Below are 25,710 nucleotides of genomic sequence, written 5' to 3'. Positions count from 1 at the left end.
GTAGTTCAACATACTACATGAGTACACGAAAACTCTAATGCACATTAGCGAAACCCGATACAAGAACAAAAAATACAAGTTTATTTCGATGTACTTATTACAAGTGACGACCGTTTAGGTAGTTCAAGCGTGATCCATTCACAATGAGATGTGAAACAATAAATAATTAACTACTCTATGGAAATGTTTACTTATACTACTGTCCGCCGTCCGTCGAGATTCAATACCACATAAACTTTAACTTTTGCACTCTGAATATTTATAAGATAAGTTAAATTAAGGTCGTGAACTTGTAGTTTGTCGCTATATGTATACAGTGTATATTTAGTACAAACTACAATTAATAGAACACCCAAAAAATAAATGGAAAGCAAAACTATTATTTACTAAATTACGTATTATAGATATTTGTTGCGAGGTCGCATTTAAGACTAAAAAATTGACCATCTCTGCGAAGTGATGTTAATCCCACGGCACAGTGGGTAACAAATAGTAAATCGTTTTATTTTATTTTCATACCATTGGCTGTATTTGATGTCTGTCTTAAAAAGACCGCGTCATGTTTGGTAGATAGAAAATGTTAATTTTCTTCATAATACAATATTATAGAAAATCCAACCGGTTAGTGATTTGTCGCATTTAATAAAAAATGACACAATGACAAACGACTTTTCAAACATGATGTTTTTAAAAATATATATATTTTTATGACAAGTTTACGAGCCCTAGAAATTTCGGACAAGCTTTGATGTACACTGCCATATGGGAGTATAAAAAGAGACATTTTTTTTAAGGGTACCTACACCAGATATATTATGTAGTGTAGTCAAGTTTTATTTATTTCACTATATTTGACATTACATTTATATGATATAATGTGTTTATAGTATAATATTATGTGAATCAATATTTATAAACATATTTTTAAATAATACAGTCGAACATGCCCCGGGCCTGCGCACGCCACTCGATTTATATTACTTTTAGCACACGACGGAAAATATGCATTGGCAAATGCAAAGCCGAAGACGCGAAAAGTGTATAGGTACACGCACACACATTGTACGAACAATAAGACATTCGGATATTGGCGTTGGAAATAAATTTCGTCTTTACATTTTAAACAAATACCCACGTATTTTTTGTCGGACCCCGTGGTACATTTTATTAAATTCGGAAAAAAAAAAACAAACAAACACGGTGAGACCCGAGGCACGACGTACATACATGCAAACACGGATCATACACGCGCAGTTATTATTATAGTTTGGCGAACAACCATCATAAACTATACCTGCGGGTCCTGAGAGAGGTTTTCGCCGGTCCGTTTTATATTCCGAATGTCGAATGTCAAATGCCGTATCATTTATTATATTATGTACCCAAGTATTATGCTGCTGCTGCTGCCGTGTGTTATAATGTTTACGAACGAAAAATGGTTGACCAAATCTAGACGTATTATTATTATTGGATATTTTCCGCATTATTGGGGTTCGGTTGTCCGTGTTCAAAAATTGTACCGTAAGACCACATTTATGGACCCTACTCTCGGATATAATAATATATACTGGCCACTGTGGACATATATATATATATATATATTATTTTGATATTATTCCGTCTGGTAATTTTAAGTTGCGTTCCACAACAAATCCTGACACATTATAGGTAGGTACCCATGTACAACGATCGCTTGTTTGTTTCCTCGACGTTTTCGATAAACTTGTACCGTTTGCTTCGGTGTATTATCTACGCCGTCTAAAACTGTACGCGACAGTATCTAATATCGGAATCGTGTTTGTGGGAATCGGGAATTGAATATTGTAATTTAAAGTTTGTGGTTTTTTTTTTCTATCAAGCTTATGATAAAAATTTAATTTTCGTTTCTTAAAAATAATATTGAGAATTAAATTGAAATAATTACAATTTATCGAAAATTGAAAGCTAATCTACGTTAATATTATAAAAGTCGTATTACGAATTTCCTTTGGTTGTTAAAATATTTATGTAATCTGTAAAGGTTATATTTTAAGGTATGTGAAGTGTAGTATAATACTAGTGTCTAGTATGATAAACATAATTAAGTATAGCACAAGTATAAACGACGACAACTGCGGTGAAATACATCATTAAAAATAATTTTATATTATTTGAATCGATCGGAGATGAAGAATAATTAAAAATGTTGGATTATGTAGGATCATGCGATTTTTTCTCAGTCAAATTCATAATTTACCATGTTACATTTGTGTATTGCCAGTACAGCAATTATTTGCTTTTAATATTATTCTGCGTGTGAGAAATAGTTTGGTATGAAAATATAGCGCAACTTATCCAGTAGGTATTCGCACTCGTTATGGCACAAGTACAACAAAAAAATGTTATTTGAATATTTAATAGTTGTAAGCTTATAACTTATAATTATTGCATTATTTATTATGCCAAAGTGAAAAACATGGGCCACATCCGTAAAAAAAGTTTGCTCAATTAATAGTATTGTTGATAAATGTCAGTTGCTTTTGTCCACAACATGTACAAATGACTAATGACTCTATACCTATCATACACGATATAATAATATGGTCATAACAAAAAAGTACTTTGATGTTATATTTTACAGAAATTCACGATAAAAAATATGCATAATGACAATATATTGGTGTTCTCGGATAGAAATAAAATTATATATTACTGGCATTTTTTATTTCGTATACCTACGTAAATTAAGTAGAATTATTAAAAAAAAAACGACAACAACCCAAATTATTTCCAAAGTGTATTTATGTAAATCAAACGAACGGTTCGTAATAAAATTACTGGATCTATTCAGTTTACAGTCGGTCGAGGTAAAATAAGATAGAAATAATTAGAAACTATTCATGGATTCGAATATTAGTTAAAAAAAAATTGTGCGTTTTTGTAAAGAAAAGTAATTGTGCGTTTTTGTAAGTCAGACTGTTCCGCCGGGATTCAATGCCAATCTGTTTGGTACATTTTTTCGGAATATTGTTATTTCTATATGATATAAACCGAAAACCTTATCGTCGGAAACGTGTCGACCACTTTTCCAATACACCTGACCGATGTCGGGTTGCCGCCGTTATACGGAATCAAGGCGTGGGTTTTCATCATCTATTTACTTGATTTCACTTGCTCGACGTGCTGACTGCAAAATATGATGTCGTGTTCTATAAACATTGCCTCCATCAGTACATTATATTCGGATATAAAATCGTTTCGTAGGATTTTTTTCACACAAAGGAATCTACAGTAACCGCTATCATCTTGTGCTATTCGTCATATCCGACCTATAAAAATAGATATGGCATTGAACGACGACATTAATGATCGTTTTTTCAAAATATTCAGTCTTATTCGGTCGTAAAAATAAATTCATTCGTATTCAAACCGAATTCTAGCTGCAGCTATTCACGTGTACGTCCAACGTCTGTCCGTTAATACATTGCGAGATTGTCCTTTCGGAAACGTGAATACGTCACGTGAAATTCTTACGTTTTATATCACACTTATAAATTTCCCGACTTTGTGTTTATCCCAAGAACCGCTGCGTTCACATTTGATTTTTAAACGACGTCCCATCGTACATTGGTTTTATATTTTTAATCAAAATACGGTTTTTCTTTTCTATAATAATAATAATAATAATAATGATAAAATATAAATAGGTATCGAATGTATAGTTTGTTTCCAAGCATATTAAGTAGTTAAGAGTTTTAACTTATCTCCAGCTGTATAATTGCATCGTCTCCGCGATACGTGTGAAGGGACGCGTTCCTCCGAGGCGACAGATAGTCGACCATCATCAATTGTTGTACGGGGTGCATATTATAATGTGCCTAGGTATAATAATATTATTACAATGTCTATTCGACAACGGTTCGAATAAATAGATAACCGCCAAATCAAAACCCTAACTGAATATTATAGTCTAGAAGCGATTTTAAATGGCTGACTGCGCACCATCGATGATAACAATTATAATCCATTAGTATATATAATATAATATATGTATACGATATAGCAACTGCTTCAGGTAGTTGTCATCGTTATCATCGTCGTCGTCGTCGTCCTCCTCCTCCTCTACATTGAATAATGTTATTGTTCACTGCTATTGACTCCGCCGCCGCCGACTCGAAATAAGACAATGCCTGGCCAAAAACCACTAATTGAACATAACTTAATTTCTGTAAAGACCTACCCGGATAAGTGTTATCAATAAATGAAAGGTCTTCCCTAATGAAAAACCATGTGCAAAATAGTTTTTTTTTTTCAACATCAATTGCTGGCAAATAATATAATAATAATAAGTGAAAGCGAAGGAAACCATTAAGCTTAAGAGGACGTTATACCCGCATGTGTTGTCTCCGTCTTACAAGTGCGTAACATGGCAAATTTTACGCTCAGCAGAACACACGTAGCTCCGTTAATTTAAAAATTAGAGCGAATTGCTGACCTCTTATAAAATCTAATGGTAAGATTATTATCTAGGCAACCTCGTGGGCTTTTTATTATATTTTAATTTTAACGCGACTTATGAGTATTTTAAAGTTGTAAATTTTTTATACATCTTAAAATACTCATAACTCGCTTTAAAATTAAAATATACTAAAAAGCCCATGAGGCTGCCTAGATAATAATCTTACCATTAGATTTTTTAAGAGGTCAATTCACTCTAATTTTTAAATTAACGGAGCTACACGTGTTTTGCTGATCGCAAAATTTGCTATGTTACGCACTTGTAAGACGGGGACAACACATGCGGGTATAACGTCCTCTTAACCAAAATCCACCGCATCGTATTATGTTCTATTTTAACCAAATTTTTTTATTTATTTCCACCTGCAATGTTTGAAATTTTTTTTTAAAAATGTATATTCAAATATTTTTGTAGCAACAGGTAGTTGTCATCGTTATCGTAATCGTCGTCGTCGTCCTCTACATTGCACAATATTATTGTTCACTGCTATTGACTCCACCGCCGACTCGAAATAAGACAATGCCTGCGGCCAAAAACCACTAATCGTACATTTTAATTTCTGCCATAAAGAGTTAAAGGCTGACCCGGATATGTGTTATCAATAAACGAAAGGGCTTCCCTAATGAAAAACAAGTGCAAAATAGTTTTTTTTTTTTATTTTCAATATCAATTTCTGGCAAATAATACAATAATATAGTATACTTTACGGTGTTGTTCGTTGTATCTTGTACATAAGTGAAAGCGGAGCAAACGATCAAGCCTAACCAAAATCTATCATCGTATTGTGTTATATTTCAAGCAAATTTTTTTCAATTATTTTCACTTGCGATGTTTGAAATTGTTTTAAATACTTATATTAAAATGTTTTCGTAGTATGAATTATACGGCTTTTGTAATGATACTGCTTTAAAAACCGTGATGTGATTGAAATACTTTTACCTTTTTTTGTTTTTCGATTTACATGTAAACTTCCGACTCGGAATGAAAACCGTCGTGAAATAGATTTAAGGTGCCTACATAAATAAAACAGACTCATTCAATGGTAGGTCACGGATTATATTAAAATATATTAAATTGGAATTAATTAAAATACGTTTTACAACAGAAAAAATGTAAGTACGTATAAATGTATTATTATTATTTTACTTAACTGGGGGCTGTAATAAAAATATTATTTGTCTGAGAATTAATTCCGGGGTATACACTTCGGTTGAATTAATAATTTAACATGGCTTCGAGTGTAATACATGAAGCGAGTTGCATAAAGTAAACCAATATAGTCGACTGCATTACATTAAAATATATATAATCAACATTCAACAACACAAAATGAAAAGTAATTCTCAAAAAATAAACACACTCGTCAATGTCATAATAACTAATAAACATATTTTGTAATTAATTATGTCTGTTTTCTTTAATTTTTACGTCTTTGGATTTAAATGTAAACATTTCATGTTTGAGTGCGAAGTGGCTTTTACGCCTGTTGAATTACACGTGTCGTTGGTTTATGATTTTCAAAAGTCGTGGAAACTTCAAAGTCTGGAAAAAAAATGAATTCAATAAGGAGCGATTCAGCGGATGAGACATATTTCTTATACGACCTGAATTAAATAATTATCTATGCTCCGACCACAAATTATCGAACTATTAATGTATCTGTAAAGTGAACATTTTACAGGATATTCCTTACTTTAAAATGTCATCTAATATTTTCGTACTTATAAATCGTATCATTTTAGATTCTGAAGGATGCAACGAATGGTGTATTGGTTTTACACTAATGTGCATTTTTTTTTGTCTTTCATAACTTTTTGGAGCAGTAAAAATACTTCAAACTTAAACATTGTGAGCGTGGTATCTATAGTAGCAAATTGGATCTAGTTGGTACTATTGGCGGAGAAACGTAAAAAATTACAACTTTTCAAAATAATAGAAAAAATGTTTATTAAATTATGCGGTTTGTAAAATCGGTTTTGTTATTTTGTTGTAATTCAAAAATGAAATAACTGTAATGGATTGAATTTCTTGCCAAATATTTATTTTGTAATTTTCTAAAAATTAATTTTTAAAATATTTTTAATTTTTTCTGTTATTTACCGACATTTTAAGTTTTTATTACAATTTTGTTTTACAGCATTTGTTCAACATATTGGCCCGATTGGCATTTTATTTTAGCCTATTATTATTTTGGCGGACCTATTCAACAACTGAAATTACATCTCTGAATTCAATAATATCTATTTATTTATTTATTATAAAACGTATTTCAAAATAGATGAATTGGCAGGCGCGTAGAATATAGATATTAAAGAAGATACTATCAACCGCTGCAAGGTTACTTGCAACTATTAAATAAATCAGTATTCTCGATAATCCAAATTCTTTTTCCATTTCCTTTAAATATTAAGATAACAAAGTTAAGTTGTTGTATAAATATTAAATATTATATAATATTATAATGACATTGTATTTGTAATTCCGGTACATTAAAAATATTATTATTTTATAGTGAAAAATCGTGAATAAAATTAACTAACGTGTATCACGTATTTAACTAACTATATAGATACCTACTATAACTATACTACCTAATCGTATTAATAGAACGTGTTCAATGCTACTTTCATGAAACATATTTTCATTAAAGTTGGTGTCAAATATATGTTTATGAATCTCATATCATAGTGTCAGCAGTACAGCCAGCACAAATTATGCACACCGGAATGACGACTTGCTGTACTTCGAATATTATTTTTTAATTCCTATTGTAATTGTATACTATCTTCGATTAGAAAATATTCCGCGAACGCTTTCGCGTATTTTTCTTAGCGATGAAAAAATGTATTAATTTTGGTACAAACGTTCTAAGTTATATTTTATTCGGGTCGTGACTTGTGCGGTGTATCAATATGAGCTGCTCGTGACTGCAGTTCTTCTACGGATTAAAAATACAAATAAATCCCAAGAGAAATCCTAGATTCATGATTAAAAGAAAAATAAATGGCTACTGCATTTCAAATGAACGTTCATTTATGTGGTAGGTACCTACCTAGTTTTGATAATAATTACTAATGGACACTAAATCTTTTGTAACCCGTCGGCTGTCACACTATAGTTGTTTGTACATTGTGCAAAGTGTTGTGTAGATAATGAAAAAACTCCGTTATCCTCTGGTGTAATATCGTTTTTAATATTATGTTTGAAACTTTGTTAATTGCGGAAAACAAATAGATGGAATGCTTTTTAATTGTCACTTATTCAACTGTACAGTAAAATTAAAGCCGTGAAACGTACAACTGGCTCAACAGCCGTCAAAAATGTAAATGTTTAAACGTTTTTCTTAAATACGAGTTTTGAAGATTTATAAAACTGCTGGTTTTATAAAGAATTTAAATTACATTAGAATAAGCAGCTCTATTCACATGTTACAATCGAGTTGTTTCGTCATTATTTTGATCATTTAAATTCAACAAAACCATAAAACAAGAGACTTCTTTAACATGTGGTCTGATTTGTTACTGTAGCGATACGAAAAAGTAAGAAGACAAAGTTTTTAACATAAAAATATAGCTTTGTGAGATGGAATGAATATCCGCAGGTGGATCAGTGAAAAAAAATGTCTAAAACATTTAATTCGGTGTTAGTCGTTATGAATATTGACATCGGATGACCTTTGTAAACACCTGAAGAAGTAGGTGAACACATATCATAGACAACTAAACATTTACGTATAAGGGCGTCGGTTGGTTTTAATATGTGGGATCTTGAGTGATTTAATTGCAACCAAAAATACAGCCACAGGTTTTAGACACAACCGTGCCTGATTCCCGACAGTTTTTTTTACTGGGCAACGATTTGGCAATATACGTGCGTACGTTCTAGGATCGAAAGGTAAAATAGTTATAGATTCGATGAAAGCCGACAGTAACGAAAAAATAAAATTAAAGTGATGTTTGCGTTGTTGGCAACAAACATTTATTGGTGGTATTCACTATAATTATCAAAAAAAAACAAAAGTTTATATCATACTTATGTGTAGTACCTATAACGTGAAAATAGGATGTGCATGCATATATACGTATTTATCTCTGGTGGCTGTACATGCAATATTATAATATATAATATATTAGGGTTATGATGATGACAATCTTTTTAGAATAGTCTATTTATGAAGAGTGGCTATCATTACATAATATGATATTTCCTGTTGTGGGAATAAAATTAAATATGTATTGAACATTCAAATAATATTTATTTAAAAATAGAAATATATTTCAGAATGTTTAAATGTTTTAGAAATAAATTAGAAGGGATTACACGGGCTCGAATATTTTCCTAACAATAAAATAAAAACGTGAATGCCCCCGACATTTGTACCTAGCTTAGATCAACGTCAAACAACAGATTTTGTTTGCTATTCAATTGAAATCTAATACTTTTGTACTGAAGAATTCCATAATTCTATCACGTTCGTAGTATTTTTCTATTCTCGTGATGTAACAGCTTAATTAATTTTAACCATAGTGTTCATATTAAGTTTGGAAGCAGAAACTTTAAGTTTGGGCCTCAGTAATACCACTATCGGAATATTTTAATATTTGACGTGTGCTTAACGTACTTACTTAATACATATTAAATTTCTTTGGACCTTTATCGATTTTCGTACTTTAGTTTAATATTATTTCATTAGATGTATTCAACTGTGAAACATAAATTTTTTATAACAATAAATTAATTACCATTATTCTAAAATGTAATTTTAACCATTGGCGTCAATATTTGTTTACAATGATTTATTCATTAATACATCACCCAACAAATTACCTAACCAAGATAAAAAAAAAAAACATTATTTTTTTTTTCCATAAAGAAAAATATAATTTAATTAAAAGTTTTGACATTGAATTTTCTTTAATTTAACATGTCCCAATTACAATAAAAATATTATATTTAACGCTATAGTTTGCTTATATTATATTCTACTTATACTCATTAATACACAGTAGGTATGTATCATAGATTAAGTCATAGTTGCTTTTCGGGTATTTTTAAGGTTAAAAAGTTGTTGCTATACGTTATAGAACAAATATTGTGGAAAATATGACAAGTATTATCATTACAATTATTATAGTCTTCGATAAATGTTCAACATTTCGACTAAATAATATAGAACTTTTTCAATGTATGCACATCATTCGGTTTCTTTATAATCCAAAAAATTTAACGACTGTTATGTTTTCAAAGTTGTAGTTGTTAACAATGCGGATATAAAAATCATTAATATTATATAAAATATACAGAATTTTTGATATTTCCGAATAGATTTTCTTAAGTATATCATAAAAAAAAACTTTTTTATATTGTACAGATGAAACGCGTAAGACCTTATACGTACCCTTATATTAAACCTTAAACGTTTTCGAGCAAATGTTATGTGTATTGGACGGGTTACGCCCCAAATACGACTTCCGCGTTGTAAAAATATACTTATCATAAACAGATTTATTTTCGTATTAAATATGCTTATACCAACATAAATATTATTATGTCACGATCGAAATATTTTATAATTATCTTGTCTCAAGTGTCACAGAAATATTACCTATGTAGTGTCAACTCTAACACTATTAACGGGATTCAACGTTTTCGGTAACAATCCACAATCACCTGTAACCAATCTTAAAATAGCTACGTAGGTGGGAGTCTCGTTAATTATTCATATTTTGAGACAATTAATTATACTTATCGCCGTCGATTAGCGTAACGTCATTTTGTGGAGTGTGCGTACAATATCACCGTGGTAAAATTTATTATGAAATTGAATATTGACAAATTTACCTATGAACGGAATCTCGTAGCCCATCTACTCCTAGGAAGAACCCAACGCGTGTCTCTAGGCATTATTATTCGTTCCGTCATCCTTCTGTCCTACGATTGTGTTTTGTAATTTTCGTCATATTATCTGAATGAACGCGTAACGAATAAAAATCAATACCGTCTACGGGCCAATAGTTTATATTATTTAGGGTGACTGCCCACTGACGGTGCAGGATTAATGCATTGTGGTCATATTTCAAAATTATAATTTGTACTTGGCAGACAAAATAATACTACCTTAATAATATTATAAAGTTAAAATCAATCAAATATAAATTTGACATTATTTTTTTAAGAGTTGAAAATAAAGAAATTGTCTGTGACTGCAGATAACCCGACCCAATAAAATAATATGCACAATTTAGGAACGCAAAGAAGTATTATCGAATGCCGTTACACAGGAACGTTTGGTTCTTATATAAACATGAATATTATTTTAGTATAAAATATATTTAAGAAAAATCATACCTATATAGTATATAACACTACCATACTTACTATAATAATACATACCTATACTGGTAAACGCAAATCGTTACCACGCAATCATCAAGTTTACTTTGATGCAGACATTACATGAGATTTGTTTGGTATTAAATATTTTGTCAACGTGGTTAGTTAAGTCTGAAATGTTTATTTAAGGCAATGCTATAAAATGGTTTTTTACTTTTTGAGTTGGAATCCGACAAAATATTCAAACGAAAAACAGAGCTTTCTTCTTAATGTTATTTTACGAAAATTCAAATCCAATATTCGCATATTCAAACGCAAGATCTAAAGCGCAATTTATTCAAATTTAAATTGTCTCATTACGAATATTCTCATTACTATTATAAAACGTAGGTATGCATTTTTATTATGTTTCTCGCATTTTACTATCGATTTGTAGAGAGTATTTCCATCATGGATATTTATAGCATGTTTATTTTATAATGTAAATGTGCTTTTTTTCCAAAATTGTTTATTTTGAATATTATTGCTCATGTTATTAAATAACGGACCACTTTATAGCAATAGGTCGCGTCTAAAATGTAAACAAAATCATTTTTTCACTTTTCGGTAATAATTTTGATTTATTATAATATAACATTTTAAGTCAACAGTATGAAGTCCTCAGGTACCTTTTAAATATTTATATACTCGTTAGCCGTTTCAACTGTTTAAACTACATTTTTACTCATTTTTTGTAATAAATAAATCGTGCCACGTATTTAACATAATCTCCCATAGTCATTAAAATCTAGCGTACACGAAAGACAGTATTAAACAAAATTGTTATATATTTTTATTATTTATGTATACCTACTTATGTACTTGCTGATAAAAATCAAAAAAGTTCATAGTGTTGAACACTCAGAATTTAAATGATCAAATAAATAACTGACTGTTATGAATAATAATAACACACGAATGCGATTAAATGTAACACTGTTGAGTGTTGGTGTGTGCAGGCATGATCACGTTACGACATTGCATAGGCATATTGTAATATAATGTACGTAGGTATGATATATATGAAAATTAATAGATGAGAAAAATAACATGTTTTCAATATGATTGTTTTTTTACGGTGTGTGTTTGCGTGTGTGTGGAGAGACGGGCAAATCTAATTCTCTTAACACACAACTTTATCAGAATCGAAAATATATTACTCGTCGCACTATATATCATCACGTCTTATCACAATAGTATTGTAAATAAAATAATAATTAATATTATAATCTATTATGATCTCGTGTATATAGCACCGATTGTCATTCGGTTGTCGGCACCTTCGTCGTATTTATAATATAGCATTGTATTTTATGTAAATATCTCGTGAATTTTTTTTCTTCTTTTTTTCAGATTCCGCCAAGGGTTCAAGCAGTTCTTCTCTTTCGTGCCGTGCATCAACGTGAGAACCGGCAGCCTGATCCGACGGGAAGTTGTCACCAGCAGGTACAGCTATAGCGGATCCCCGGACGCCCACTATCGGATAGTGCGCAACGGTAATAGAAAGCCCGGAAGGCGCAATGCGTTTTACGGCGTGCGCTGCATATATAACTCTGGTTAGATACCTGCACGGACGATAACTACTACTGTTGACCCGATCCACGGCCCTCCCGACGAATTAAAAAAAAAAAATAAAAAAAATACTTAAAACAATAAGAAAAAAAGAAGAAAAACCGCATTCGAGAAAAAAAACGCACCGTTGAAACTCAAAACGTATTATTATTTTTTTTTAATGTAACTACCTATACCGCTATTATAAGTTAGAACAGATAAAAATAAAATAAAAATATCGAACCGTAAAATGGTAATAACATCACCAAATCGGAAAAATCACGGGAGCGCATAGGATGGACTCTCTCAGAATATGTTCTGTGCGATCGTGTGACTCGTGTGAGCCTATTTTTTGAGCATCAGTTATTATATTAAAATACGACATAACTTAAATATAAATTAAAATCTCCAAATTTCCCCACTATCGGATAGTGCGCAACGGCAATAGAAAGCCCGGAAGGCGCAATGCGTTTTACGGCGTGCGCTGCATATATAACTCTGGTTAGAGACCTGCACAGACGATAACTACTACTGTTGACCCGATCCACGGCCCTACCGACGAATTAAAAAAAAAAAATAAAAAAAATACTTAAAACAATAAGAAAAAAAGAAGAAAAACCGCATTCGAGAAAAAAAAACGCACCGTTGAAACTCAAAACGTATTATTATTTTTTTTTTAATGTAACTACTTATACCGCTATTATAAGTTAGAACAGATAAAAATAAAATAAAAATATCGAACCGTAAAATGGTAATAACATCACCAAATCGGAAAAATCACGGGAGTGCATAGGATGGACTCTCTCAGAATATGTTCTGTGCAATCGTGTGACTCGTGTGAGCCTATTTTTTGAGCATCAGTTATTATATTAAAATACGACATAACTTAAATATAAATTAAAATCTCCAAATTTCCCCACTATCGGATAGTGCGCAACGGCAATAGAAAGCCCGGAAGGCGCAATGCGTTTTACGGCGTGCGCTGCATATATAACTCTGGTTAGAGACCTGCACGGACGATAACTACTACTGTTGACCCGATCCACGGCCCTCCCAACGAATTAAAAAAAAAATAAAAAAAATACTTAAAACAATCAGAAAAAAAGAAGAAAAACCGCATTCGAGAAAAAAACGCACTGTTAAAAATTAAAACGTATTATTTTTTTTTTTTTTGAATGTAACTCTATAGCTATTAGAACATATCAAAATAAAATAAAAAATATCGAATCGTAAAATAGTAATGATATCACAATCACGGGAGCGCATAGGATGGACTCTTTCAGAATAATATGTCTTGTGCAATTTTGTGAGCCTTTTTTTTTGAGCATCAGTTATTATATTATTAAAACACGACCTAACTTAAACATATAATATATCATAATCTCCAAATTTCCAAATTTCCCTTAAAATCACTCTGGTATTAAACTAATCGAACACTCGTAGGTCTCTAAAATTAGATAGAGAGCGAGTGGCTTCACGTCTAATAATGGTGGCTGCAGTGAGTTAGGATGATGAAAAATTATGCCGTCAGAGAAGTCAGGTATAAATCCCACTTCAAATTCCTATCTACAGAGAACATTCTACGCGTGACGATTTACTAATTTGAAGCAATGTGGTATAAATGTGTAATGGAATTACTAAATATTTCTGTCACCCTGTATTAGTTTCTCGTGACGTCTACCGTTAACTATATCATCTTCTGTATTTCTCAGTTTTGGTTTATGGTTAATGTTTGTTGTAATATACTTAGCTGTTAATGACGTTCACGTACACTTCGTCGCGCGTACAATTAAAAGTTGTAAAAATTCTGTCATTTGTAATATTATAATTATGAGTGTAATATTATGCTGCAGATTGAATGAATCTCATTCAATTTCAAACACGAGTGGTTTTGAAACGTTTCCGACTATAAAATATAGAGTAAAAGATTAGCAATAGAGAAATTTTTTTTTGTTGATAAGTAATTTCCAACTTTGTGCACGTTTGATTACAATTTGATATTCAAATTTTATGCTCAAACTCTGGTTTGTCATTTGCTTGACGTGACCAATTTCGAAAAACGTTATAATAATATCACGTTAATAAAATAAAAAATATGTATAACTGGACTATTTAAGAAAAACATCATCTTAAATAATTGTTTTAGTATTATTTTGATACTTATTATGAGAAAGAAGAAATATGATGGTCGATGTTTTTACTTTTCTGACTTATTTTTACCAATCAATTACATATTTGTAGAGTATGTAAAACATTTTAATGTCAAAGAAAAATTATTTGTGTACACACTTTCTCTATTATTTTATTAATATTTTTATTTTTTTATTAAGTACGGTACCAGTATAAAAAAAAATATGCTTAAGAATATATAATAATAAATGTAATGCAATAACAGTTTTATTTCTTTCAGGAAATCTTCATTCTAATTAAAACTTTTTTGTAATTATTTCTACTTAAATACGTTTTAAGTTTCAGCAAGCTTAAGTGATAAACATTTAACTATCACGATCAAATTGAATACGACGCGTATACAATTGTTTTCCGTTTTATATTTAACTTGAGCAATAAATAATAATATAATGTAGATACAATTATATTTTCTACATTATAATGTTATACATCAATTTTCATGGACAAAAATTAATTACCTAACAAACATAATGTATAATCTAACATTTCTTCAAATACTTATATTCTACAATCGTATTTATTTCCCTAACATTCTAATTCAGATGAAAATTATTTTTAAATTATTAAATAATATATGTTTAACAAAGGAATAGGCTAGAAGAAGGTCAATATGATCAGATGGTTAAATAAATCATAACAAGGGTAATCGAATCGATTGAAAATACAAAATAAAAAGCCAAAAAAGTGCTGTTGCTGGACAGTCTCTTCAATTCACGATTTTCATGTTAAATAAGAATAGCATTACATATAAATGAATGCCGCCGCATTTTTGTTTGTATTAATTCTATTACTATTGTATTCAAATATCTTTTAAGCTTATTGTACCACGAGTACAGATTGTTAAATTTTCTTAATTCGAAAATAAAAAAAAAAAAAAAAAAGCCAAAAGTACAATATTGAAGATTTATTATCCGGTTAGACGTGTTTATAGTTCTAAAGTCGTTACTGAATATTTAAATAACATACGTTATGATTTGCTTAAGATTTTGTTATTTGAATACTCTGTACATTTTAACACGTGTATATAGGTACAATTAATATTATTAAACGAAAATTATATAGGTAATTATAAATGTTCTGATTTAATAGTTATGTACCTACTTATGTATTAAAGTAAACAATGATTTACGATATATTGTATAATGATATATTATACCCAAGTGGAATTTGTATAATATTCTCCACCCTGGTTATCCCGTGATCAAGGTGCAATAATATAACAAAAACTTGCGACTCGAATTGAAATTTTCGACAGTTGCCTGTTTTCTAGCGGCGCAATTTAGCTGCACGAATCTTTGTCTTCCTGTACGTCATCGTATCTCAGAATAATAAGTAGGTAGGTACATACGCAAAAGACAGTAAAAAAAAAAAAAAAAATTAATAAGAAACCCGTTCCGTTCTGGTGGTACTTATATAATACATTAATAAATAATAATATTCTGCTCTCTTTTGTATATTACTTATTCACGAGAACAGTAATTCATGTACATTATACTCAACATTTTTATGACGTAAACGGTGTGTTAATTTCGGCTTTTACAAAAAACTATTCGTTTCGATAATATAATATGCGAAGTGAGTCACGAAGTTATCTGTTAAGTATCCTGGTAATTTTCATTTCCTGGAAGATATAGAAGATATTATTTAATAATATAGCATTTTAAAATTTAATTATCTTATTATCGAAGACTATAGAACGATTTTCTGAAACGAATTCAAAATTCAATTTTGTGACACTTATTATATTATTAATAAAAACTGTAACTTTCTATATTACATCTTACTTAGTATACATACCTACTATACTAAGTATAACGGGTGAAGTTTCAACGTACAACACTTGTCAGTTGTCTCTCAGTCAATGTTTATTTTTTTTTTTTTTGATACATTTTCTAATCTCTGAAAATATCAACTAAATCTAAATATTTTTTTAGAAAATAATGATCTGTAAATAACTAATAGGTAGCTCATTATATACCGCGTTAAGAGTGATTGCTTAAAATTTTAGATAAATAAAGTAAATCAGCACAAATTATCCGGTTAATCTCCTTATAATTCAACTGTTTGTTTAATTTAATTTATTTATACCTATTAATATTTTCAAAAGAATAATTAAAAACCTTTTATGATTTTTAAAAATATAATTTTATAAGTATTTTGAAGCAGAGATAAAACTTAATAAAATAATCACAAGTCTATTTTATGATATATAAATATATGTTTTACTATATATTTTATTTTAATGACAAAGTTAATAACTTTTAACACAATTTTCTCGATCCTAGTCATTTTATTGAAATCCCTTAGGGTTTTTGTTTTTTTTGTTTTCCAATTTCTAATCTTAAGGCAAAGTCTTGAATTTAAATTGGGCGGTCGGTAATTGGGCCACATTTTATCTACCTGCTTCGTATAAAATATTTGTTTACATTTTACTACCCAGAGATTGGGCCATAAATGTACAGCATAAAAATATACAAATATATTATGTTTATTAACTAATAATTATTTTTATAATGCATGAAATACAATAACATTTTTTTTTTAATAATGCCATGCGCAGATTTTACAAATTTAATATAATATATAAGGTCAATAAAATTAGTTCAGTAATAATAATTATAAATATTTTTCTCTATAATATACACTAATCTTTTAAAATAATAACACATACAGATTTATCAATACAATAATTAGTCAAATAATAATATAATAAGAATATTTTATTTTTTTATAAGTACATAAAAATACAATTATTTTTTAAATAATGTGATACTGATTTTACAAATTCAAATCTATTCTTTTTCCCTTCTTCATAATTTTGAATTTCATAAAAAATATATATTTTTTCGAATCAAAGTTCGTTTTCTCGCTTTTATCGTTCCTATGATTCTAATTTTAATATAAACTTCGGATTAAACCCCCAATAAAACATTTACAAAATTATGAATATTTGGATGTGGCATATAAAAATGGTTTTTGAAATGTGAATGAAAGGACTCGACGGCATATTTTGTAGTTCGAGTTACAGATTCAGAACGTAACGCTCATATATGCGGAGGGAAAATAGCATCGTCACTAATATAAATGTTAAAAATATAATCTGAAAATTTTGTTAATTTATCGTTTTGTGTAAAGTTTCGTACGCACTTAATATTTATATATGACATATTAGTTTAACAGTGGCCCAATCACCGGGTCTACCTGTTAAAAATTTAAAATTATAGTGGCCCAATTACCGTATACCTTTTTGAAAAAATGTTAATTGTTGCCCAATTCCCGGGCGCCCTTTAAATTATAATTTCACAGTTTACCCGGGTGGCAAACAATTACACGTGCAAGCAAACGTCAATATTGTCACCTCAATTCGAGCTAGGTAAATGGTAATATAGGATGTATAGGTAATGTATTATACACTTCCGGATCCAATACTTTAGACCGTATACCACATTTGACACTTCACTAATAACAAACAGGCAGACACAAAAATTATGCAATCGGAATGACTTAGAAACGACTATTAAGTACGATATGAATTTCGAAATATAGTAATTATTAGCATTACCCGGTATATATAGTAATAAAATCGGTCGAAAAAGTGGAAACGATAAAATACCGAAAGAGCCAAATAAACGAAATAAAAGTATCAAAAACACAATAATGTTGTCAATTCCAAAAGTTGCCGAATAGAACATAATGGTATTATTATATGGTTATTGTAGGTATACACAGCTACTATAATCGCGGAGGTATAGAATATTATTGGATGTCGTGTATTTACGTTTTTAAATTTCGATTATTTTTCAGGAATTTTCTGATCGACACAACGCGTGTTACGATGACTCCCCGTGTTGGGTATCAAAAGAATTTCTATTTAAGTCGGTTTTAAATAATTTATGTTCAGTAGTGGAGTAAGCGTATTATTACACGGTGGTGACTGTTGATGATCCTATTATCTACCATGGATTGTCTTGAGAATAATTCAGTGCTCGATCTTATTCATTCTCTCCGACACGTTTGCTTCCAACTGACAAATGCCCGGCACATGATTGTGTTTCGACATAATATTTGACTGTTGGTCGTTTTTTTTTCTCTACCGTTCGTATTACAGCCCGAGAATATTATATAATATGACCTAAATCTGAGATTTAGAGAGCTCGTGCCGACGACAGTCTACTCGTAGCCATTATATGAACCAATACATTTTTAGATTCTGAGTGAAACGATGAATGTATTGATTTTACAATGATGTGTGTTTTTTTTTTTATTTTTTTTTTTATTTTTTTTTTTATTTTTGTGTCTGTGTACACGATAAGTAGTCGAAATAATGCTTCGATTTTCGACTTCAGTATCTTGTTCGATGGGAAAGTGAATATCGTTGGTGCATTGGGGAGGTCAAAATTTTAATTTCCCAGTAGTTTTCAAAAGCGATGTGAAAAACAAAAGAAAAATTAAGGAAAAACGGGAATTTTTACGCAAAATCGATTTTTAACAAAATCGATTTTGGTTATTGGTGTAACTCTAAAACAAATGACCGTAGATGCATGAAATTTTCACTGGTTGTTTATATTTGCATTTTCTATACACAATACAATTTTGAAAATAATTTGACTTTTTTTGAACTGTTTACGGACATTGTCAGTTTTCAGTTTTTTTAAATTTTTTTTCTATAAATATCAATAAAATTTTATTTGTTGGGTAAAAAAGCTTGAAAATTTAATAGAAGGCTCCTAGGTTATTGTTTCAAAGGCAGATGAAAAAAATTAAAAATCCTTAGTCACAGTTTTTTTTTATACACGTTTAAAGTTCAAATCTTGAAAAAATACGGAAAAATCACGAAAATTTGCAAATTATTTTGAGTTAGAAATTCATAAAAAATTTTCTTTTTAAATCTAAGATTTTAAAATCTAATACAAGATTCCTCATAAGTTTGTCTAACTTTATCAAAAAAAAAATTTCTACAAGAAAGTCAAATTAAATTTTTATGAGCGTTTTAAATTCATATTTTTACAACATTAGATATTCACTCGATTTCTCATGTACCGATTTCCTTATTTTCTTGTAATTCAAAAACGAATAACTGTAGATACATGAAAATTTCACTGAATGTTTATATTAGCATTTCCTATACACCATACAATTTTGAAAATATTTTGACACTTTTTGAGCTGTTTACGGGCATTTTCAGTTTTCAATTTTTTTAGTTTTTTTTTCTATAAATATCAATAAAGTTTTATCTGTTGGGCCAAAAAGTGTAAAAATTTAATACAAGACTCCTGATATATTTTTACAATAGCAGTTGAAAAATATTGAAAATACATAGGCACAGTTTTTTTTTATAAGCATTTAAAGATCAAATTTGGACAGAATTTATCAAATTTATAATTTAATAATTATTTTGTAGTTAAAAATTTATAAAATGTTCAACTTTTATAGCTAAGGATTGAAAATTGAAAACAAGGCTCCACGTAAATAGGTTATTTATAAATTACTTTATTCACAATAATATCATCAAATATACTTGGTAATATCATAGGCTGACTGACCGTTTTCGCTCAGAATCGTTTTTCTTATACAATGATATTATATCATTGAATTCAAATTTAACACCATCCATTACAGTGACCCACTTGTAACCTACTGTACAGCAGAGCGACATCCACTTATCCACCTTTTTTTTTTATTATTATTCCAACGTTTGATTTGGCGCGTGGCAACCTCGAACGCCCTCGATATGATGTACCTATATACTAATTACCATGTATGCGGTGAGGGTGACACTGATGAGTGATGGTATTATGTACCTGTGTGTAATACGTGGTACTTACAGGATAAAAGGGTGCATTTTACATTGGATTACGTGGATTATTATCAAAACAACTACACCGATACAAATGAACTGTCCATGTATTAAAATGTGATCAACGATCACCATAATATGTCGTGTGATAACAAACGTTAGTTTTTTTTTTTACCCTTTATATTGTTATTTTTTATTTCAAATGAGTCACGGATGAACGATGGTTCCAAGATTTTGTTGAGCTATCTCCGGAAATGATTTAATTACAGCTACCAGCAACGAGGTTTTCGGTTACTCGGCGATATTATTTTATCCACGGAAAAGTTTGTTCACCGACGAGGCGACAATGACTGTATTAATATTCGTAAGCTGCAGTGACAGATGCGGAAGAGTAAAATAAATTTATAATCACCCAGATTCTTTAAAAAAATATTTTATTGTTGTTATTTGTTTGTCTGTAAAATATGAAATATGTGGGAACGTAAAGTTTGTTTAGTCCCTGCCCAAGGCATAGCTCGTATAATTTATCATTTAATCGGACATTCAGAACTGGAAAACCACAACTAATGACTACCTATAATAATAATAATAATAAACCCGTGCTAAACAAGAATAACTCTTCGTTTGTATAAAAAAAAACCCCCCGACGAGAAATTCAATTTATAAAATTTTATATAATATTGTAATATTTTTTACTATTGAAAAAGAGGTAATTTTTCAAACTTCACGGTAGTTTTTGAGATAACTTCCTAAATTGCAAAAGTGAACGCAACTAAAAAAACGCTTGCCAAGTCAGGGATAGAGGCGTGTAAACTTTCTTGATTTTTAATTTTTAAAAATGTATTAATTGATATCACACCCAAGCGGTGTGACAATTTGAATCCAGAAAAATTTCGGTGTGAAGAGCTTCACAAAAAATCATTTTCTTTTTTATTTGGTGAGATAGAACTACAGGACATTAAAAAAAAACTAAAACAAATTTTATTGGTCGTTTTTTGATGTTTTTCAGCTTTGTAGTGAATTAACGATTGGAGATAAAGTTCTGAAAGTCTTCACTGCACTTCTCCTAGCCAATGTCAATCTAACAAGACTCCAACAACAAAATCCGTTCTCCAGTTTCGGAAATCTACCTCACTAAATGAAAATCTAGCAAAAATAACTCTTTTTTTATCTGTGAAAAATTAAATAATTTTTTAAAAAAAATTATAATTCTACATTTAGTATTTACTTGATAATCCCTTTTCAATGAGTTATCAACCAACTTTTTAGCTATCATATTTTAGGAGAAAAATTAAAAAATAGAAATTTTGGGACTGTTTACGCCGACGTTTTTATGGATTCAAGTAATTATACCGCTTGGGTGTGATATCAGATCTCTCCCATTAATATTTTATATTAAAGCTATCTAAATTACCCACCTACTCATCATTACTGAGTTACATTTACATCATTTTCCTATTTAACACAAATTCTTGAAATTTTCAAAATTCAGACTTTTTTGATTTCAGTTACCATATACTTACTTGATTAAAAATCAAGAAAGTAAAATGTTTAGAAAGTCAGTTTATAAGCTAAATGTCTGTAGTTTTTCTGATTATTCTTATTTCCGTTCAAAATTGATTTTCAAATATAATTCATTACCTAACCTTGGCGCAGTGAGAAACGTTGAACACTTTTTCTTATTAATTTAAGTTATAGTTTTAAGATAACTCACCGATCGTTTATTACCGCTATAATGTGTTCATATTCAGTTTTATACGTGAGTGAGAAACGAAGATAACAAACCTACACGTCGTGTTGAGTTAGTTTATACTTGTATATATAAACATTGAGTTGGCATCCTTTCAAATAGTTTTTTATACATATATAGTGTACTAGGAATAGTAGTTTTAAACGAGGCCGAATGACATTGTTCAATTAATGCAATTTTATTTTACAGTTAATCTCGAGTGCACAGAAAGTTAATGTTAGGTACCAAGACAATATTCTAAACTCATACAACTAGTATATTATTATAATATAATAATGTAAATAATTCACATTTCAACAAATATTATTGCATTTTTTTCTTTATTTTTCAATGGGGAGTGAAATACTAAAATATTTGGTTTTTATTGTTCAGTATGGTTCTGATTTGGCTCTAGAATTAGTTTTTTTTTAAATTGAAACATTGCTATAGTTCTACCGATTACAGATTCTTAATTGAAATAAAAGCTCGTGATAAAACAATATAGGTATTATAATAATGTATCGTATTGTTGTAAAATATAATTGTATGCCTATTATCTATTGGTTAGTTAGCACCTATAGGTACTTATTGTTCAAGTATAATAAATGAAAATATTTTTTCTACCGTGTAATTTTTGTTACAATTGGCGAAGGTTGTCACCATAAAATTATCTGCGTTAAACAAATTGTATATTTGACGTTCTTATCTCATTGTACCTAACTTATTTTGACAAAACTAAAAATGTTCAACTATTTTTAATCTTTTATGCTACTATATATTTGGAGCGAAAAATGTTTTTGTATAAACATCGAATATATTGATTTAATATTATAGTTTATTATTTATAGTAAAATTATACAATAAATTCCCTGCCACCAAACTGCTCTTATCTGAAGTTTAAATTATTAAAATGTATAATAATATAATAAACTATGGGTACAATATTCAATATTTATGCATAAAAATGATAAGATATATATTCTGCTTGGATGCCTGAAATGAGAGAAGCTATTTAAAATAAATTGCGTTTGTAAATCAGTATATTATTTACAGTGGGACTAAGTACCTTCTTTTACTTCTGTAAACCAAAAAAAACATATTTTTAGTAAAAAATGGCATTTTTAATCTACAACCTTTTAAATGTAAGTTGATCCAATTGAATGATTCTCGTATATAATAATATAACACTTAATAGTAATTTATACTATACTACCTGATAATGCACACTTCGTTTCCCGTAAAAAATTACAACTTAAAAAAAAATTGCGATTGATCAACTCCTTTTGGGTGCAACTCATCCACCCTGGTAGGCAATCCTGTACGTCGGATACTCGGATCGCGGATAATGTGCGAAAATTTGATTTGATGCATGCTTGCACCTAATCTGCCCGATTAACCAATGGCAACCAAATAATAAATACTAATAACTTCTCCTATAACCAAAACCAATATAGCAACCATTTATAAACAAAAATTTCCACCGTAAATGTCAAAATCCCAGTTTGAGCACCTCCCCGGGTTGGTGGTAGGAGGGTGAAAAATACTTTACGAACTATTCTCATACCTACCGAATATACAATAGTATATTGTGTGGCAAGGGCGGGAAGTGAGCTATTTGACGCGAGCCGCAGGCAAGGGCCGCATTTCGCCCAAGACTAAAATTTCCTTCCCGCACGAGCCAAACATACTATTTTTTGTCACGCCTCTGCATTCATCGATCACGGCAAAGGTAATGCAGGGATCTATGAAACAACTAGACTATAACTATACAATATTTCATGAAAGAAACGATTTGGTTTCATTTATTTTAAGCGTCACGCATGGAGGTTATAATATGATTATAAGATGTACCTAACCATAAGTTTATGTTTTTTAAAGACCGACGACCGTGGTGAAGATTTCAGTGTCTGTTTGTGCAGGGTATACGCGCGTGAAATGTGTGCGCAGCACTTTTGAGGATTTCCACTTTACCGCCTGGCATTTTTTGGGATTTCCACTTTACCACCCGGCATTTTTTGGGATTTCCACTTAAACCGCCCGGCACTATTAGGGATTCCCACTTAACCACCCGCTGGACGGAAAAAGGACGCTTTCCAACGCTTCAACCGCTATCGAAAACCAAACTATCGGTGCAGGCGTGACAAAAAAAAAATTTCATTAAAATCGGTCTAGCTGTTACACAGGAGTGTGACCACAAACACCGTGAAACGAGATTTTTTATATAATATTAGATTACCCGTATAATTTATAACTTATTATAATTCATAATTTATAATATATCTATAACAAAACTTGGCTACGATATACTGAGCACTCTTAAACTATAAATATTAAAAAAAAAGTTTAATACCTGAGATCTACCAACCAAAAAAATAAACTAATATTCTGATAATAAAGCAGTATTTCACTATAATTTAAGACAGTCAAAAATATAAATAAAACTCGGCAATTCGAAAACTGCAATATAAACGTACTTTTTTTGAAAATTGTTCGATGTTGTAGAATTTAATATATTATTATTATCATTATAATGCAATATATTCGATCGCCAACGTGTAATATCCTAAAACAACGGTGCTCCGTCCAAGTTTGAATCCGTAAAAAGCAAGCTTAACCCTTATAAATGTTGACCATTATCCAAGCTTACCGTGTTAAGACGGCTGTGGTCTTAAGCTTATATATATATATATATACCAGATACCTACTGACTCAAAACATTCTTACTCAATGTCCAATATATATATAAACACTATATAGGGATGCCGCGTATTTTTATTTCGCGGAGTATTGTTTTGTTTTCCCGCTATAATCTCTCTCTCTCTCTCTCTCTCTCTCTCTCTCTCTCTCGCTGCGTCTTAGGCGGAATTTACGCGGCTGCACTAGAAAATAATAATATGTTACGCCGACTACCGCAGCCCATAACAGTGCGTCAGTACATGTATATTATATTATATCCGATGCTGAATACGACTTAGTTATTTTTTTTATTTATTCATTATGCACTGTATAATATAGAGAACATCTTATATATTTTTAACGTTTTTCAAAATTTTTAATTACAGTACACACAGTATCTGATTAGTGCTAAGTCCCTTTTTTAAGATTTTTCATTCAAATAGGCTCTTTGAAAAATTACATTATTTTAACCTATCGTAATATTATAACCAGAAACCACGTATTCCCGAAATAATAGTGTAACAATAATTATATACGCTTCCCAAATTGAAATTGGTTTTCAACGTTTTTGCAGCGTTGTTCGACCAAAAAAAATGCCGTACATAATACGTCTTTGCCTTTTGTCTCTGGTATCTAATTCTATATCTTGTAACATTCTTATCGACTGGTAGTGGTGGCATACGTTCATGTTAGTATTATATAATGTGGAACGTGGAAGAAATAGATAGAAGTTTCTTCTATATTATATTATAATGTAGGTACAGTCTTACAGACGACGTGTTATCGTCTTGACGTCGAGTGAGCCGATATAAATCTATGCGTAGTGTAGGTATCTATTATTACTAATGGTATAAAATATAAATGATTGTATAGATATGTGTAAATATTTACACCGAT

At 30.1% G+C, this 25,710-nt stretch overlaps 1 protein-coding gene across 1 annotated transcript in view; it reads left to right on the top strand.

Moving 5' to 3' along the window:
- The window catches only part of LOC132940211 (tachykinin-like peptides receptor 99D), a 266,534-nt gene that overhangs the window by 239,476 nt on the left and 1,348 nt on the right, over positions 1-25,710 (top strand). The window contains exon 7 of the mRNA XM_061007685.1: positions 12,224-12,366. Coding sequence (XP_060863668.1) covers positions 12,224-12,366 — 143 coding nt within the window. The remainder of the gene's footprint in view (positions 1-12,223; positions 12,367-25,710) is intronic.

Source organism: Metopolophium dirhodum, chromosome 3 (genome assembly GCF_019925205.1).
Source record: "Metopolophium dirhodum isolate CAU chromosome 3, ASM1992520v1, whole genome shotgun sequence".
Taxonomy (NCBI): domain Eukaryota; kingdom Metazoa; phylum Arthropoda; class Insecta; order Hemiptera; family Aphididae; genus Metopolophium; species Metopolophium dirhodum.
The sequence above is the reverse complement of the archived record's forward strand: the minus strand, read 5'-3'. Positions and strand labels throughout refer to the sequence as shown.